Source organism: Corvus cornix, chromosome 19 (genome assembly GCF_000738735.6).
Source record: "Corvus cornix cornix isolate S_Up_H32 chromosome 19, ASM73873v5, whole genome shotgun sequence".
Classification (NCBI taxonomy): domain Eukaryota; kingdom Metazoa; phylum Chordata; class Aves; order Passeriformes; family Corvidae; genus Corvus; species Corvus cornix.
The window spans coordinates 7,710,310-7,726,647 of record NC_046348.1 but is presented as its reverse complement, the minus strand read 5'-3'; the positions used below and the strand labels follow the sequence as shown (position 1 = coordinate 7,726,647).

Below are 16,338 nucleotides of genomic sequence, written 5' to 3'. Positions count from 1 at the left end.
GCCACCTGAAGGGACTGTGAAAATTAAACGTTCAACCTCTGCCCCGATCTGGGGGCATTTGAAACGCTGCAAGGTCGCATCTGACGCTGTGGCATGGGAAGATTTCAAGATCAGCCCAATAATATCTTCAAATTTCACCCAAACAGAGCATGTGCTTTCCAGGCAGTGGCAGACAGCCCTGGCCAGGACAGTCGTGATTCATCACAGCTGCTGAAGTGCCGGTTTTGGGCACTCCTCCTGTTCACTTCCCATGCCAAATGATCACCCCTAGGCACCGATTGTCCCCGTGGTCCCCACCCTGCCCTCCACCCTGCTGCCAAGTGCTACAGAACCCATCGGCTCCCAAAGGCTGACTCAGAAATGCTGAGACATTCCTCCAGCACTGAAATGCTCCTGCAGCAAATGTCTGAGTGACGCAGATCCATCTTCTCTTAGAAACAGGCGCCAGGGCAGCTACTGAAATAGCAGAGTGATGGGGAGGAGGTAAATAGGAGATTTGGCAAGGAAATGAAAGGAGAAAATGCAGAGGCCAGCTCTCCCCTTTAGCGGTTTCTTGTCACGCTGTCATACTTGTCAGTGAACATCTACAAAAAACCAAGGTGAAGAGTCAGACAAGTTGAGAGAGGAAGTTCCTTCAGACCACAGCTCATGCCCACAGAAATCAGTGACATCAGGTATGAGCTGCTCTCTGAAGGCGATGGGTTCAGGTGCAAGAACAAAGAAATGTGTGCAGCCCACCGTGAAAAATGCTCTGTTCAGCTTCTCCTGTAATCCTGGCTGGGACTTGGCAGGGTAAATCAGCCTCTCTTTATCCTCCTAACCAGCACAGCTGCACACCCAGCCACAATGGAAAGGGAACTTGTGGGAAGAGTTTCTGTCACAGTCCACAGGAGCACCCAGAACTGTCTGAAGGAAGAGAAGGGAAATGGGAGAGTGCTGAAGTTGAAGAATATATTTTGTCTTTGATTCAGCCCTCCATTTCCAGGAGAGCCATTTTCAGCCTTTGAATGCGTTCCATGTTCCTCCCAAGTCCTGAATCTCCTATACAGAGTGCAGGAATGTTGTTATTATTACCTGGTACATTTCTCCACTTCAGTCCCCCAAACCAAGAAGGGAAAGTGCTTGAGGAAGAGGATCAGAGGGGAAGGAAAAATAGCGCACATCTAATGAAACCAACCCATCATGCCCTGTTCTGTGAGAGAGCTGGCATTGATCAGGTAGATTCAGTACCAGAAATTAATAAAAGTGCACATAAAACACTGCTGAGAGACTGAGTGCAAGGATAGCTGGACCAGCAGCGCTGTGTTGCAATGAATTCACCTCCTAAAGTCAGACAATAAAAGCATCCCTGGGAAATACGAGAAGAATGTTGAATCAAAGCGTGAAAGCTGAAGGGATTTAATAAAAAGTGTATTCACATTAACCACTGGTTTAAAGGTGAAACCCTGCTCTTGAATACACCCAACAGATCAGTATTTACTTCTTGGATAACACAAAGACATGAAATTGGTCCTGGCGTGATACCTCTGCCAGGTCTTACCTTACTGCAAGTACTGGGGAGAAACCTTCATCCCCTTCCTTCACCTTCCTCATGGAAACAGCTAGAAAGAATAAGGCTTCTGACCTTTCCTCCCTGGAATTACCAGCTGGTAACTCCTTCCAGTTACAGGAAAACACAGGTACTACTCAGACATGACCCCCAGAGGAAAAAGTTTCCTGAGCAGCTCCCTCAGCCTGGCACCTGACCTCACGTGAGGTCTGCTCCAAACCAGTGTGACCCTGATGTTCTAAACCAGTTCCCAGTTCAGCAAGAGGCTGATGTGTCCCAGCTGTGCTGCACAGACCAACTGGAGCCAGCTTAGCCAAGCTGGGAGTGGGAGAGCCAGTGCAGCATCGTTCAGCTCATTCACCCTGACAGGAAATAAGGACAGGAAATGTCTCTTTAGAGCTGAAATTCGATTACCCCCCAAATAAAGCTGCCCCAACAGGCCCTTGAGCCCAGCAAAGCACTCCATGGCTCATCTCTGATGCCCTTATGTCAGTGCCCTGCACTTTATAAAGAAGAACTACTGACACCCTTCTCCTGATGAGCTGAACTCACTTTCTCCTGCAAGGCCCCAGGGCACTGCATTCCCAGTCCTACACAAACCTGGCAGCTTCTGAACATGCTGAGGGAAACCCAAGGTTTGGGAATCTTCCTGACATGTGAGAAAGCCATAAGCAGCTGGTGTCGTCCCTGATCAAAGCAGCATCACAAAACACGTCCTGTCCTCCTGTGGGAAGCACAAAGCTGTGAAGAAATGCAAAGCTGGCTCAGTGAGGGGGCCCACGGTGATGAAACCAAGAAGTGGTTCTGCAAATCCTCTGCTGCCTTTGCATGAGGCAGAAAGGTCATGAACCATCCTGGCAGCTCTGAGGCCTCTGGAAGATCTGCAGCAGCTCATCTGCCCACAAAACCTGCCCCCCAAACTGCTGCCAGCTCCTTCACCTGGCTGGGGGCAGATGGTTCCGTACCCTTAACGAGGGTCATTTGAAAATCTTCTGTCTTTCAGGGAGATGCCACAGCTATGCCACTGCCACAGAGTCAGGGCCACACAGACAGGTCACGAGGCTTCTGCACAGGGGATTTTATTCAAAATGTAGATTGCAAATAAATTTAGAAGCAGACACAGCAAGGCTCCCATGGAAACAGCACAAAAAGCCAGCTGTGGTTTGGATGAGTTGAGTCTTGGCAGTCTTGACTAATCCCTTAAGTGCCATCCAATTACTGCAAATGTGTTTGGCATCTGCTGCAGAGATTGCAAAGAATTAAATGGTCGATGGCACTCGCCGGAAATTACAAGTCACAGAACCCTGTAATGCATTTAAGAAAAAGCATCTAAAAAGGAAAATAGCATTACCCACTGCAAGAGCTGACCTCCTTGAGAGCCATAAGGGACAACAAAAGGCATCCAAGTAATGAAGGAAGCTTATTTCAGAGAAGAAAGTAGAAAAATAAAGGAGAGGAAGATTGTTTGTTTTTTTTCCACCAGGCAATATTGGTTAAGCCAAAGGAGACAGGGGCTCTTTTGTCTTCTGAAGGTCTGAATGAGAGATCTTTGTTTAATCTTTTATAAATAAAATACACATTAGATCTGTGGGGTTAATGAACAACCAAACATAAATAAAACAACCACAAAAATAGGTAGACAGAGAAAGGAACACTACCAAGTGTCCATCCTTGACCTTCTTTGGAATCCACAAAGGGGGGCCTAAGATCATTTCACTGGAAGAACACAAGGTCTGGCCAGGCATCTTCTTTCCCCAAACCCTCCAAATTACTATTACTGATAACCTGCAGCTGATAAATCACCAGTGTCAGTCTCTCAGATTAAAGAATTAAAGATTTCCCTGTGTTCAGTAGGGAAAGGGGAATATTCATTATGAAATCCCTGAAAGAACAGGAGGCCTCTGCTTTAGCTGCATCTGTACAAGAGTTCCATATGGAACCCTAAAAATCTTCCGCTCTGCAGTAGCAAATATCCTTCCTCTGCTTCTGTCCTACAGTGAAAACTTGATTTCACTAAATTCAGAGGCAGAACAAAAGGTGCAGAATTTAACTCTGGGACTTGATTGCTTCTCTAGGCTCAGCAAAACCATCTGGATTTCTCACTTGTTGCTGCCCCAAGGGAAGGTCCAAGCTGCCTGTGTGATCCCCACACCTCAGCCTTAAGGTTCTCCTCTTTCAGGCCCAGGTAGAGCTCTCTGCTGAAGATCATTTCCCCCTGATTTTCCCAGGGATCAGCAGAACAGCTCCGCTTTTTAAGAACAACAGAAAAAGAAACGAAAGGAACAGAACATCAGCTGCTTTCCAGCAACCCCTGGCTCAGACTGCAAGAAGCACCCAGTGCTGTGCTGCCACCAAGCTGTGTCCCGTGTCCACAACCTGAGCTACAGCTGCGGCACTGAGACACGAAAGCGTGGAGGGCTTTAAGAGTCATTCCACGAGGAGCAACTCCTGGAGGAAGCAGGAGAGCTGCAGCATCTCTGCTAAGCCCTGGGTGGCTCCCGGGAGATGAATAAAACATCCCGCTTGCTCTGCGGGGTGAGGGAATAGCATCACACGTGGAGAAGCAGCGACTCCACTGCAGTGCAGGGCACACCCTGCCCTCGGGAACGGCAGCTGAACGCGGCCCTCGAGTCTACCTGGGGTGGGATATACCTGAAATACACCGTATTTTTAACACACGAGTAAAATACATGAATACATAGAATGTTTGGGTTGGAAGGGACCTAACAGATCGTCTATTCCCAACCCCCCTGACATGTGCAGGGATACCTTCCCCCAACCCCAGCAGGTTGCTCAAGGCTTTGTCGAACCTGGCTTTGAAGGTTGCCAGGGTTGGGGCAGCCACAGCCTCCCTGGGCAACGCGTGCCGGTGTCCCCCCGGCCTCCCGGTAAAGCGACACACGTTCTGTACCCAGGTCTAGCACACGTGTACACACGTACAGGTGTATCCCACGCACAGGTGTAGAATACAGGTATAAAACCAACGAATTCTGCCATCGCAGCGACGCGTCTCAGAGCGCGCACGGAGCAGCGCGGGCACCGCCCATCCCGGGGGTCCTGGAACGCCACGGGGAGGCTGCCACGGGGGTGTCCCGCACTAGCAGCCGGTGCCAGCACCGCGGGACACCCGGGAGCGGCACCGCAGGACACCGGGAGCGGTACCTGGGAGCGGCACCGGGATCGGCACCGGGAGCGGCACCGGGATCGGCACCGGGAGCGGCACCGCGGGACACCCGGGAGCGGCACTGGGATCGGCACCGGGAGCGGCACCGCAGGACACCGGGAGCGGCACCTGGGAGCGGCACCGGGATCGGCACCGGGAGCGGCACCGCGGGACACCCGGGAGCGGTACCGGGAGCGGCACCGCGGGACACCCGGGATCGGCACCGGGAGCGCGGGGCGGGGGCGGTGGGCGTGGCCTTCCCGCGGCCCCACCCCCGGCGCGGGCGGGGCGCGGCCGCTCTCGCGCGCTCTCGCGATACCCGTTCGAACGGACGGCGGGCGGGCTCCCTCACAGGGCCCGGCCCGCCCGGCCCCGCGATGCCGCTGCAGCCGCGGCTGCTCCGCACCTACTCGCGGCGCGCCGGGTACCTGCGCCCGCTGCCGCCGCCCGACCGATGGATCTCGCCGCCGCAGGACCGCAAGCGTCTCTTCAGCTCGACCTCCGCCGCCTCCAGCGCCGCTTCCAGCGTCCTCTCCGCTTCCAGCGCCCGCTCCAGCCCGTCGGACGACCCCGACTTCTCGCCGCCCGAAAAGCGCCGCCTGCAGCCCGTGGGTAAGCGCCCCGCCTGGGCCAGGCGGCTGCGGGCCCGCAGGAAGGACACGCGGGGGCCGGCCGGGAAAGAGAACCGGGAACCGGCCGAGAAGGAGAACCGGAAGCCGGAGAACCGGGAGCGGGGACAGGAGACCCGGGGCCGGGGGAAGGAGAAGCGGGAACCGGCGGGGAAGAAGAAGAAGTGGAGCCAGGGGAAAGAGCCCGGGCGCCGCAGAGAGGAGCGCCGGGAGTCGCCGCCGTCCCTGTCCTCGCCCTCCCCGTGCCCGTCCCCGCCGCGCGGTTCGCGGCGCCGCCGGCAGGGCCCGCTGTGCGCGGCGCGGCGGCCGCTGCTGTGCAGCACCCCGCAATGGGCCCCGCCGCCCCGCCGCGCCGCCCTCGGGCCGCTCGGCCCGCTCGGCTCCGCCACCGACAGCGCCTCGGGGCTCGGCGACAGCCCCCCGCGCCGCCGCCGCGGCCCGCCCGCGCGGCTCAGCTCGCTGCTGCTCAGCACCACCATCGAGGGCGGCTCGGGGCTGGGGGACTCCCGCTCGCCGCACCGGCTGTCCCGCAGCTCGCCCGAGGGGTGCCCCGGGCAGAGCCCGTCGCTGCTGGATGCTGGGGAGGAGGTGCCTGAATGGTTCCGACCAAAAGGCGCGGCTGGGAGCCGGGAGCCAGAGCTGGGGCTGCGGGGGTCCCGCCGTGTTCTGAGGTCGTCGGTGCGGGGATCCTGCCGGGCACAAGCTCTCCCGTCCCCACAGAAAGCACCAAGCACTCCTCAGGAAGCGCTGGCCCCCACTGAGGGTGAGCCACAGCCCCCTGAGCCGTGTGACAGTGCCACTTGTGAGGAAACCTGTGAGGTTCCAAATCATCTCATGAGGAATTCGGCAAAAAGAAGCTCGAGCTGTCACAGAGGCCTAGCCAAGGAGTACCGGCTTGTGCCAGTGGTGGTCCTGGACCCTCTGGAAGTGCCGATGAGGTTGAAAAGCATGGAACTCCACAAACAGGCTGATGCTCAACCTGCCTGCCTGCAGCCAGGCTCTCCCGTGGGCCGCCAAGGAATCTTGGAGAACAAGCACAAAAGGACCAAGGGCCTCCCTGGGGAGGGCAGCACCTGCAGGAAAGCTTGTATCAGTGGCTTCAGTGCCAGCCGCTGGGGCAGGCACACGAGGTTCCGTCCAAAAAGGCACAAGAGCAAGAGACAGCAGCAGCCCAATAACTCCCTTTTCAGACTCCAGACAAGGCAAAAACAAGCTCTGAAGGGAGCTGTGGAGATGTCTGCAGATGTCAGAGACAATGACTATTCACTCCTTAATGGCTCTTATTCCTGGGCTAGAGTTCGAGCATCTCTGTCCTTCCATAAAAAGAAGAAAGTGACCACAGATGAGAGTTTCTGCAGCAGCATCCTCTGTAGCCCTTCAGGGAAATCCCAGCTTTCGGGGTACCAAGCCAGCCTGTCTGCTGGGAAAGCTCAGGGCTGCTCCTGGTTTGCTTCCTCCATGGTCCTGCTGGCTCCCAGGGATTCATCCTCTGTCCTGGAGCTGCTGCTTACAGATGCAGAGAAGGTGTTTGGGGAATGCAACCAAGAAGGGCCTATTGCTTTTGAGGAATGCATTCCTTTAGATAAGATGAAAGATTGCAAGAAAATTGGAGAAGGGGTGTTTGGAGAGGTGTTCCAGATTGACAGTGAGAGAGGACCTGTGGCCTTAAAAATAATTCCCATTGAGGGGACTGAAAAAATAAATGGTGAAGCTCAGAAGAGCTTTGGGGAGATTCTGCCTGAGGTAATAATTTCAAAAGAACTCAGTCTTCTGTCTGAGGGCTCTGTGAACAGAACTGTGGGGTTCATCAGCCTGTACACGGTGCACTGTGTCCAAGGGCCCTATCCCAGGTATCTCCTGGAAGCCTGGGACAAATTCCACGAAGAAACAGGATCAGAAAATGAGCGACCAGACTTTTTCGGGGCCCAGCAGCTCTTCATGGTCCTGGAGTTTGAATTTGGAGGCAGGGACTTGGAGCGCATGAGGAGCAAGTTCTCCTCGGTGGCATCAGCCAGAAGCATTTTGCACCAGGTCACCGCATCCCTGGCAGTGGCAGAGCAGGAGCTGCACTTCGAGCACAGGGACCTGCACTGGGGGAACGTGCTGGTCAAAAACACAGACGTGAAAGAACTTCAGTACGTGCTGAATGGGGCAACACACAGCATCCCCACAGCAGGGATCCACGTCAACATCATCGACTACACCCTGTCCCGCCTGGAGAAGGATGGATTGACCGTGTTCTGTGACCTTTCCACAGATGAGGAGCTCTTCCAAGGCACTGGGGACTACCAGTTTGACATCTACAGGCAGATGAAAGAGGAGAACTCCAACAGCTGGACTGACTATCACCCACACAGCAACGTCCTCTGGCTGCACTACTTGGCAGATAAACTTTTGAGAGGCATGAGCTACAAGAAGAAGGCATCAACTCCTGCCCTGAAGAAAATAAAGACGCAGCTCAGCAAGTTCCACAAGGAAGTGCTGACCTTTGAGTCTGCCCATGATGTTCTGCACCACAGCAGCCTCTTCCAGTGAGCAGGGCTCCAAGGGCTAAGCCACTGGTGCTGCCTTTCTCCTCTGCTTTTTGTATGTGTTGGCACAATGAAGTGTTTCGATTGGTTCCCAACGTGTTCAATACGTTATCAAAAATGTCCTTAAAAATCCCCCCCAATGCCTTCTGCTCTGTTTCCATACCTGCTGGTTTTGAGGAGTGTTGGAGGGGAGAGAACAGAGCTGACTGTGGAGGAAGGAGGGGAAAAAAGACTTCTCCAGGCTCAGTTAATGCTCTGAATTTTACATACATTTTCTTACCATTTTAGCTTTAGATTATTAAAAGTTCTTTTCTTACGGTATTGTCTTTCTTACAGATTCTTTTTTTAAAGGTAAAAAGCCTTCAGTTCTGGACAGTGAGGACAAGGATAAATACTGTTGGCTCACTGGAGACAGAGGGGAAAAACCCACCCTTTGATTTAATTTTGGCAAAATTTGTACCTGGAATGAAGGTACAAAATGTGTATATGTGAAGTTGCAGTAAAGGATTTTAAACACACTAATCTGCACTTACCTGTTTCTTTCCCCTCTCCTTAAGGACCAAGGAAGAGGTACCTGATTGTGATAAAAATAAGACAAAGTACCTGTGTTCCTGGTTTTTGATGGTTATAATGTTGTGGCCTTGTACTCTGACAGGAACTCAGCACTGAAGCAATTTCTCTGTTTATCTACAGAAGAAAATGCACAAGGTAATAAATGTTCTTTAGCAGATGGACCAGGTGCCTTAAACTGGGACCTCTGCTTACATTAAATCCCAATTCCCTGTTTTCAAGAAGTCCTTTGCTAACATTCATATTAAAGAAACTGGGCTAAAGAGAACAATAAATCAAACTAAAGTGAAAAGTGAATTAAATTACAATCCAGTGACATGGATGCATTAAGAAATTAAGAGGCAGCATCATCAAATTCATGATGACTGGAATGTTGTCCAGGCAGTCTAATAAATAAATGTTGTATGTGTCCATCTCAAAGATGCCTCTTTGACTCTCTCTTGAGAGAGTCCTTTTTACAAACCCAGCAAGGAGACCCTGGGATGGTTTTATTGTTCTGCCTTCCAGACACTGCAGAAAGTGACCTGACAATCTGCAGTGCTTCAAATTATGAAGATGGAAATTGTGCTGGAATGTTCCCAGGCATCCTCTCAACCCTTTTTTTTTTCCCCTCTAATTGAATAAAGTAATGCACTGTAATTGAATAGTCTTAAAACCCTGTAAGGCCTGCAGTGAATGCTTATCTGACATCAAGGAGTGTTCCTCAGTCACAATGGTGCTAATTTCATTTCTGTTTTGAAAGAAAAAAAAAAAGGATGGATGAAACCACGTTATTTTTTGCCTGCCTTGGTCCTTTGTTTCTTTGCTTTGAGAAGTGAATTTTGGCTGTACAGGAGGGATGGGACAGTGGCAGGAATTAATGCCAGGAGAGGTGACAGCCCCCAGGGGGACTCGGTGCAGTAATGTTGGAGATTCTGAAAGCTGAAACCTTGGAATGTTTCCCTGCAAACCAATTTGCTGGTTTGTGAACAGGTAGTAATTTTCATCAATCAAAATTTAAAGCTTCTACCCCCACCAAAACTGGACATTAAATTCATATAGAAACCTTTGCTTTAAACTGTGCTTGCAAAGAAGTGCAGCTGCCAGAGCTGAGCCCTCATTTCCTTTTTTAAAGATGCTCTCTGATTAAAAAAAAACTTAGAAAAAAAATAACATGTACTAATCAGCCCTCATAAATTTTAATGGGAGGATGGTGACATAAAAGGAATTGGAATAGTAAATTTCCCCTAATCAAGTAAAACGCCCTGAACATGTTTTCATCTGAGTGAAAGCTTTACTTGGAACAGAGCTGGATGAAATATTTTAAGGATCTGCTCTCCCTGCTAAGGAAAGAGGATGCCAGAACCCAGTTTCCCCTTTCAGAAAACACAAGTTTTTTAATACACACCACACTGAAATTAGAGCCTTAAAGGGTGCTCCATCTTTTACTGAAATAAGGAAGTCTAGAATTATCCTAAGGGAGGGAAAGATTTTTCACATGGATCCAAAGGCTTTAGGAGGCTGAAAAGAACAAGCCTAGTTTTGTGTAATTGGTAAATCAGGTGGATTCCAGGTAGGAATTCTGGTGTTTCCAGGTCAAAGTGGATTTTACAGTGAAGACAGCAACACTTGGTGATATTAACAGTGAGTGCAGATGTATTTTGGAATATTCTTTCATCTAAGTGCCAAATCTCTGAAAATTTTGCCTATTTTAATGGAAAAGACAGATAAAATACAGATTACTCTGTGAATACCCTGTAACTTACCAGGATGCTGTTAAAAAATGTATTTTTTGCTCATTCTGTTCTGGAAAATGAGACATTAATTGCAGGAATATGAAAATTCTCTCTTGCCTTGAGAAGCTGCACCCCAGCCCTGAGCTGAATGAGAAGGAAGAGCAGCTCTGGCCTCGATGTAGAGAGAGAGGATGAAAAGCAGCTACTCAGAGTATCATTCACAGGCAGGAAAAAAAGGAAAATAGTAATTTCTGCCCAATTCTGCAGTTCCAGACTGCAGCAGTTAATGGTGCTGGTTGGCCACAGCACCCAGCACAAGAGGAGGCTGCCAAGGGAACAGGAATTCTCCTTAGAGCTGAATAAAAACAGACTGGGAAATTCAACTCAGCCTGGGACTGCTCCCATAAAACAAATTAGGTACAAATAGCCCAATAAAAGCTTGGGAGTCTTAAATCAGATAAATCCAGTATTTAGGCTCTCCTCCTAACAAGGGAAATGCTCCCTCCCTTCCCTGGAGCTTGTTGCAAGGTTTGTTTAGGTAGTAAATTACTGGTGGCTCTGCTGGTTTCCTCTCAGCAGTTTGCTGAGAGCTGTGGGGCTGTTCTACAACTTCACCTGGATTGGCATCTTCATAAAATGTAGATTTTTGGGGTAGTTCAGGCCCAGAGTTGTTACACAGAGTCATCTCCACTGCCTGTCAGTGACACATTCATGGTCACTTCAGTGTGGCCCCCACTGATTCCTTCCTAGGAGCAGACAGAAAAAGGGGTTTTATTTCATGAGAAGCCTGGAGCATCCCTGTTCTTGGAATTTGCAGGAATTGCTCTCTCCAAATGCTCTCACACACAGGATAATGCAACAGCCCAATTAATTGTTCAATATTCTTCAGGGTGTGTAGGAAAAGGTTCCTTTTCAGTATCAAAGGCAGAGCCCTCCATGCTTTATGTAACATTTTATCATTCAAGGTTGTAAGCACGGTTCCCCTTGATCAGCTCCTCAGCCAATGTGCAGGGTGGATTTTCACAATGAAGTGATGCCTTCTGTTAGATGTGAACTGAGCAGCTCTTTGCTGCAGTGCTGTGCTGTTCATCTGTTCCTAATGAAATGCCAGAATTGGGATTTTTAGGATGATTATTGTTGTTTAAACCTCGGTCTGTGCTCTGGGATTTCCTGCGACAGCCACTGAGATAAAGCACTGTATGAATGGGATGGTATGGAAAGGATGAACTGCAGGGAAAGTCAAAGAACACCACTGAGGGTTTGAAGAAAACACCTTATGCACAAAGATGATGTTTTATATGAGCTCCAAATGCAAAATCTGGGAGTCCAACTCCTCTGACTCACTGAATCTGACTGTCAAAGGCAAAGGAGCAGTGCAGATGGTCTTGTGGCTGCAGCCCTTGTGAGGGCACTGAAAGCAAACACAGATCAAGTCAGATTAAACAGTCCTCATTTTCCTAAGGTAGCAGATTCAGAATGTCTTCACATGCACACAAACAAAATTGCCAAGATCTCAATGGGCAATTAAAACTAAAAGACCCTCTAGTGATGAGTTCAGCTCCCAGGAAAAGGTTTATAAGCAACAACATCAAAAAAATCTTCCCTGGGGACAAGGTCTTGGTAAAGAAACTCCAGCTGTTTACCCCAGATTGCCACAGGGCAAGAATATTAATTATTTTTTTCCCAGTGATGACAAGTTTTCCTTGAATAAATATGTTCACATGCTGTGCCAGCTGAGGGGCACAGCTTTGTAGAGATGAGATTTCTTCCTTTTTCTACTCACCAATAAATATCTCCTGTCTGTGGCTGATGTTTCTGGAGAAGTTCAATAATAATTAACAATTAGATGTTGTGTGAGGTACTAAGCAATGCTGACCAACACTCCAGAATCTCATGAATTATTCTTAGGAAATAAATGTACAACAACATCAGAATCCCTGAGGGCACTGCAGCCACAGTCATTAGTGTTCATTACTGCTCAGGGCTGAATGTTGTCCCCACTTCTGTGTCCTCTGCTTTATAAACACCTAATTAAATATTTAAATCGTGGTAAAGACTCGTAATTGCTACTAAAGCAGCAACACATTTCAACTTGACCAGAATTCCCAGTTTTTACCTTGCTGAGATGCTGGTAATGCTCAGATTGTATTGAAACACAATTTCACTGCAACAACGCTGTTATTTTGGAAAATCAGGATTCTCTCAGGGTGGAATCTCGTGCTGGTGAGACAGGGGACAGCTGGTCTTGAGTTAGTCAGTGAAGAGCAGATAAGGAACAGAATCAAATATAAATTTTGGAGCTGAAATATTACAGAAAAAACGGTTTAAGGAAGCCTGGCAGCAAGAACAAGAACTGCTCAGTGTTTCCATGGTGTGTCACCTGGACCAGGCTGCCCTATTTACAGAAGTTCCAGTTTCTGCTGGGAATGTTCAGAACACACAAAATCCCAAGAGCCTGAAGGAGCAGACAGCCAAAATACACCAATATGGGCAGAGCTTTGGGATTTAACATGGTATTTATGTTTCCATTAGATAAACATGTTATCTAGCGGCTCCAATTCTTTATCTAGAATTTGTTTTCAAATCCAAAATGCAAGGAGAAAATCAAATCCATCTGCCCTGCCTCTGTCTTTGTGAACTCCACGGGTCACTCAGCTGCCAGAAGTCTGATTGAAAAAGAGGGACAGTATGTAAATAAATTATTTTTTATATAAATAATCTAAATTATCAGTGCTGAACTGCAGACATCAAGGTCTTCTCAGACCTTCATCTGTGTTAATTCATGTTCACTATCTCATGCTTGTTCAAATATTTAGACATACAAGGCAAAACCCTTTGTAGCTTGGACTGAAGGGTTTATATTTTAGATAATTTCTATCACTGGGAAAGATTTTTTTTTTATGTCCCTCTCATTCTGAATTAAAAATAGAATAATGACACATTGCATGGAACACAGATTCTATATTTGTCTTTGAAGCATTTCCCCAGCACACTAAAAAACACCATTTATTACCTACCAAAGCACGATCACATTCTCCAGAGATCCTGCAATGTCCTGGAGACCATCAGGGAAATCAAAGATTGTCCCAAGGAGAGGTCACCTGCACACTGAAGTGGCTTTTCAAGGTGAATGAACCAGCCTAGAAAACATCAGAGAAGGATTTATAGCAAATGTAGCACAAGTAGCTCTTGCATTTAAAAGAAATCTTACTGCACAGCCTTTTCTTAAATCAGCAACTGAGGGGGTTCCCAGCGAGCTCCAGAGCAGGATCCATCCCTGTCCTCGCCCTGTGACAGGAATAAGCCACGAGAGGGTGCCCGTTGTGTGAATCCCGATGTGCCCAGGCTGTTGCTTTCTGCTCCCAACCACCCCGAGCAAATTCCAGCAGCGCACCAAAGGCCTTCCTGCTGGGCTGTCCAAAATGCCACAATTAACTTTTATCCTGGATATTGTGTAGGGCCACAAAACTCTTGTTTTCTGCATGGCCCCAGGAGCAAAGTTTTAGCAGCTCCCCAAGCACATTTGTGTTGGACAGAAGTGCCTGGCAGGGCAAGGGCTGCACCAACAAATTCCTGCACACAGGTAAAAATCAGGATTTAACCACGCTGGGATGACAGCGCACCTTAGGGACAGAATAACTTTCTTTCTTTCTTTCTCTCTTATTTTCTAATGCCTAAGCCAGGAGCTCTGGCTGCAGCCTGCAGTCCTCTACCATACAGGGAGAGCACATCCAGCAGGGAGCCCAAAGCAGGAATGTTTTATTTGTCACTGCTTAGGCACGGTTGGAAAATCCCCAGCACGGAGTGTTTACGCTGCCAGTGTTTTCACCTCTGTCTCCAGGCAATGGACGTAAACCCTTCCCTCTTCCCTCAACCAGCATCAAACAGAGCTCCAGCAAGGAGAGCATCTGTCAGCCCATCAGGCTTCACATCCATGGGCAGAGCTCAGATCCCAAATAAGACCCAACCTGTGCTCCAGAAAGAGACAAGCAGCCCTTTCACTGGAATTCTCTATATATAGCTTTGCAGAATTAGTGTCCTTTGCAGCAGTAAGGGCAATTTTTAGAACAAAACATCACATATCTACTTATATGTGGATCGTTTCCTATTATTTATTTTCTTCCAGCCATCCTCAGGGACAGACCCTGTAACCAGTTTAGCAGCAGCAAAATCATTATTCAACAGTCTGACAGTGGAAAAAGGAATAGCACAGCTGGTGCCCTCCCTCCCTGTGACCCCTGAGAGGGGAACAGAAATACAGCACAGCCCAGTTAGGTGAATTTTTTCCCAGTCTTTTTTCCAAATTTCATGATTCCTTCCAATGCACTTCCTGCAGAGGTAACACACTGCAAGCTGGAAGGGATGAGCAGAGGGAAAGTGCTCTGGCACTCTGCAAATTCATTCTTGTCCTGATGGACCAAGGTTTTAATCCAGAGGTCTCCAAAAGAGCAGAATTCTTTTTTTCTGCAATGATGGAGTCCCTGAGTTGTGTGTTGGAGATGTGAACGCCAGCAAAACCAACACTGTCAACTGGGGATAGCGCTTCTGCCCAGTGAAATAGAGACATGGCTCTCTTCAGAAAAATCTGTATCTTCCAAGAATTCTCAGAAAAGATTGCAACAAATCCCATGGGCACTTTCCAGCTACCTCCAACTCTCTTCCTCTTTGTGTTTAACATTTGACAACCATCCTCGCAGTCCAGAAATACTGTAACACTCCACATGCCACAAATCTCAACTGAAAAAAAAGATTATGGCAAAAGACAAAGCAAAAAAAAAAAAAACAAACCCTCTTGCACTCAGATTTAGTAACAGTTCTGTCCCACCCCCAAGGCAGCCACAGGTCACATCTTTCTGACCCTTTGCCTTGTCCTGTCTGGCCCCAGGTTTGGGGGTTTCTGTGCTGCAGAAGCAGATGTGAGGTTGCAAAGTGGAAGTTTGCTTTTAAAATGTTTCCCCACCCCCTCCTTTTTATTTTTGTTTTTGTCCCAGAGCAAGAAATGAAATTTCTTGAACACAGCAAAGCCCAAAAGTAAGAGCCAGCCCCAGGAAGAGTCCAGCTGCAAAATCCACCAGCTGCAGCCCTTCAGCCCCAGCCCTGGGCAGATCCTGGGACTTACAGAAAGCATCTGGTCTTTGTCGGGGCCCTGGGGCTGTCACATTTCAAAGGCTCCCTCTGCGAGCTCCAGAGGCAATGGAAAGTATGTTCAGTTGCAAGTGGGGTCACAGGGAGATGAAGAGAGAGGGAATCAGCTCATGGATACAGCTGCCCATGCTGGCTCCAGCTTCAGAGCAGGCTTTGGAAAAACAGGGGGGGAAAAACCCCAAAACATGCAAAGCATCTGAGGAACAAGGAAGGCTTGGTTCCACCTCTGCCCCTGAGGAAAATAGGGAATTGGGAACCACACACCCCAGACATGGAGTGCCTTTTAGGGAACTTGCACAGATGAGCTGTGAGAGAGCTCTGTGAGGTGGGAAGACCTCGAAGCCTATACAGAAAAATCCCCCTTTTTCCAGAGCACATCAAAGAGCTGGACAACAGCCTCTGAGCAACTGGACATGTCCATTTGTGCAGGGGCCTGTCCCTTCCTGCTGCTCTGTCCTTCATCCATGAGACTGCTGGGCTGTGGTGTGACTGGGAAGCTCTGGGAACGCTAAAGCCCTGCTTCGCAGCAGAACATTTTTGATGCAGATCAAAAGATAAACAAGCACTGCCAAGCTTAAAAAGAGAAGCAGGTTCAAGGAATAGCTGAAGAGGAAGCTGATGCTGAAAGCTGTCAGTGCCCACAGCTTCCCCAAACTACCAGCAAGGTCTTTTATTTTGACTCCAGACAGGGATGGCAGATTTGATCCTGCATTTCTTTAGAATCTCCAAGAGTCCCTACCACAGCACAGCACCAAGCACAGTGATAGATTTATCGTATGCCAGATGAGCCTTCCGTGCAATAGGAGCACCTTGCCAACTGTTGGGAACACTTAGGACAAAGCCATAGATGGAAAAAGCAGCTGAAGGCTTCACAAAGCAAGAAAACAACAGAAGCTGGAGCAAGAAAAGTCAGTTCCCACTCAGAGTCCCAATGCAGTGAGGCTGGAGGGGGAATTGCCCAGCACCAGGGGAAGAACCCATTGAAGTGTAGGGAATAAGTTTTAAAACAAATTTTTTGCTGCCAGTCACGTGCATG

The 16,338-nt window shown here is 48.9% G+C and overlaps 1 protein-coding gene across 1 annotated transcript; it reads left to right on the top strand.

Moving 5' to 3' along the window:
- Positions 1-5,058: 5,058 nt before the first annotated feature.
- HASPIN (histone H3 associated protein kinase) lies at positions 5,059-9,215 on the top strand. The gene has a single exon (XM_010402386.4). It carries the CDS (start codon positions 5,090-5,092, stop codon positions 7,874-7,876), a length of 2,787 nt encoding a protein of 928 aa, XP_010400688.2. The 5' UTR covers positions 5,059-5,089; the 3' UTR covers positions 7,877-9,215.
- The last annotated feature ends 7,123 nt before the right edge of the window (positions 9,216-16,338 follow it).

Coding starts and splice junctions, on each gene's coding strand:
- HASPIN (XM_010402386.4), top strand. CDS start 5,090: ATGCCGCTGCAGCCGCGGCTGCTCCGCACCTACTCGCGGCGCGCCGGG.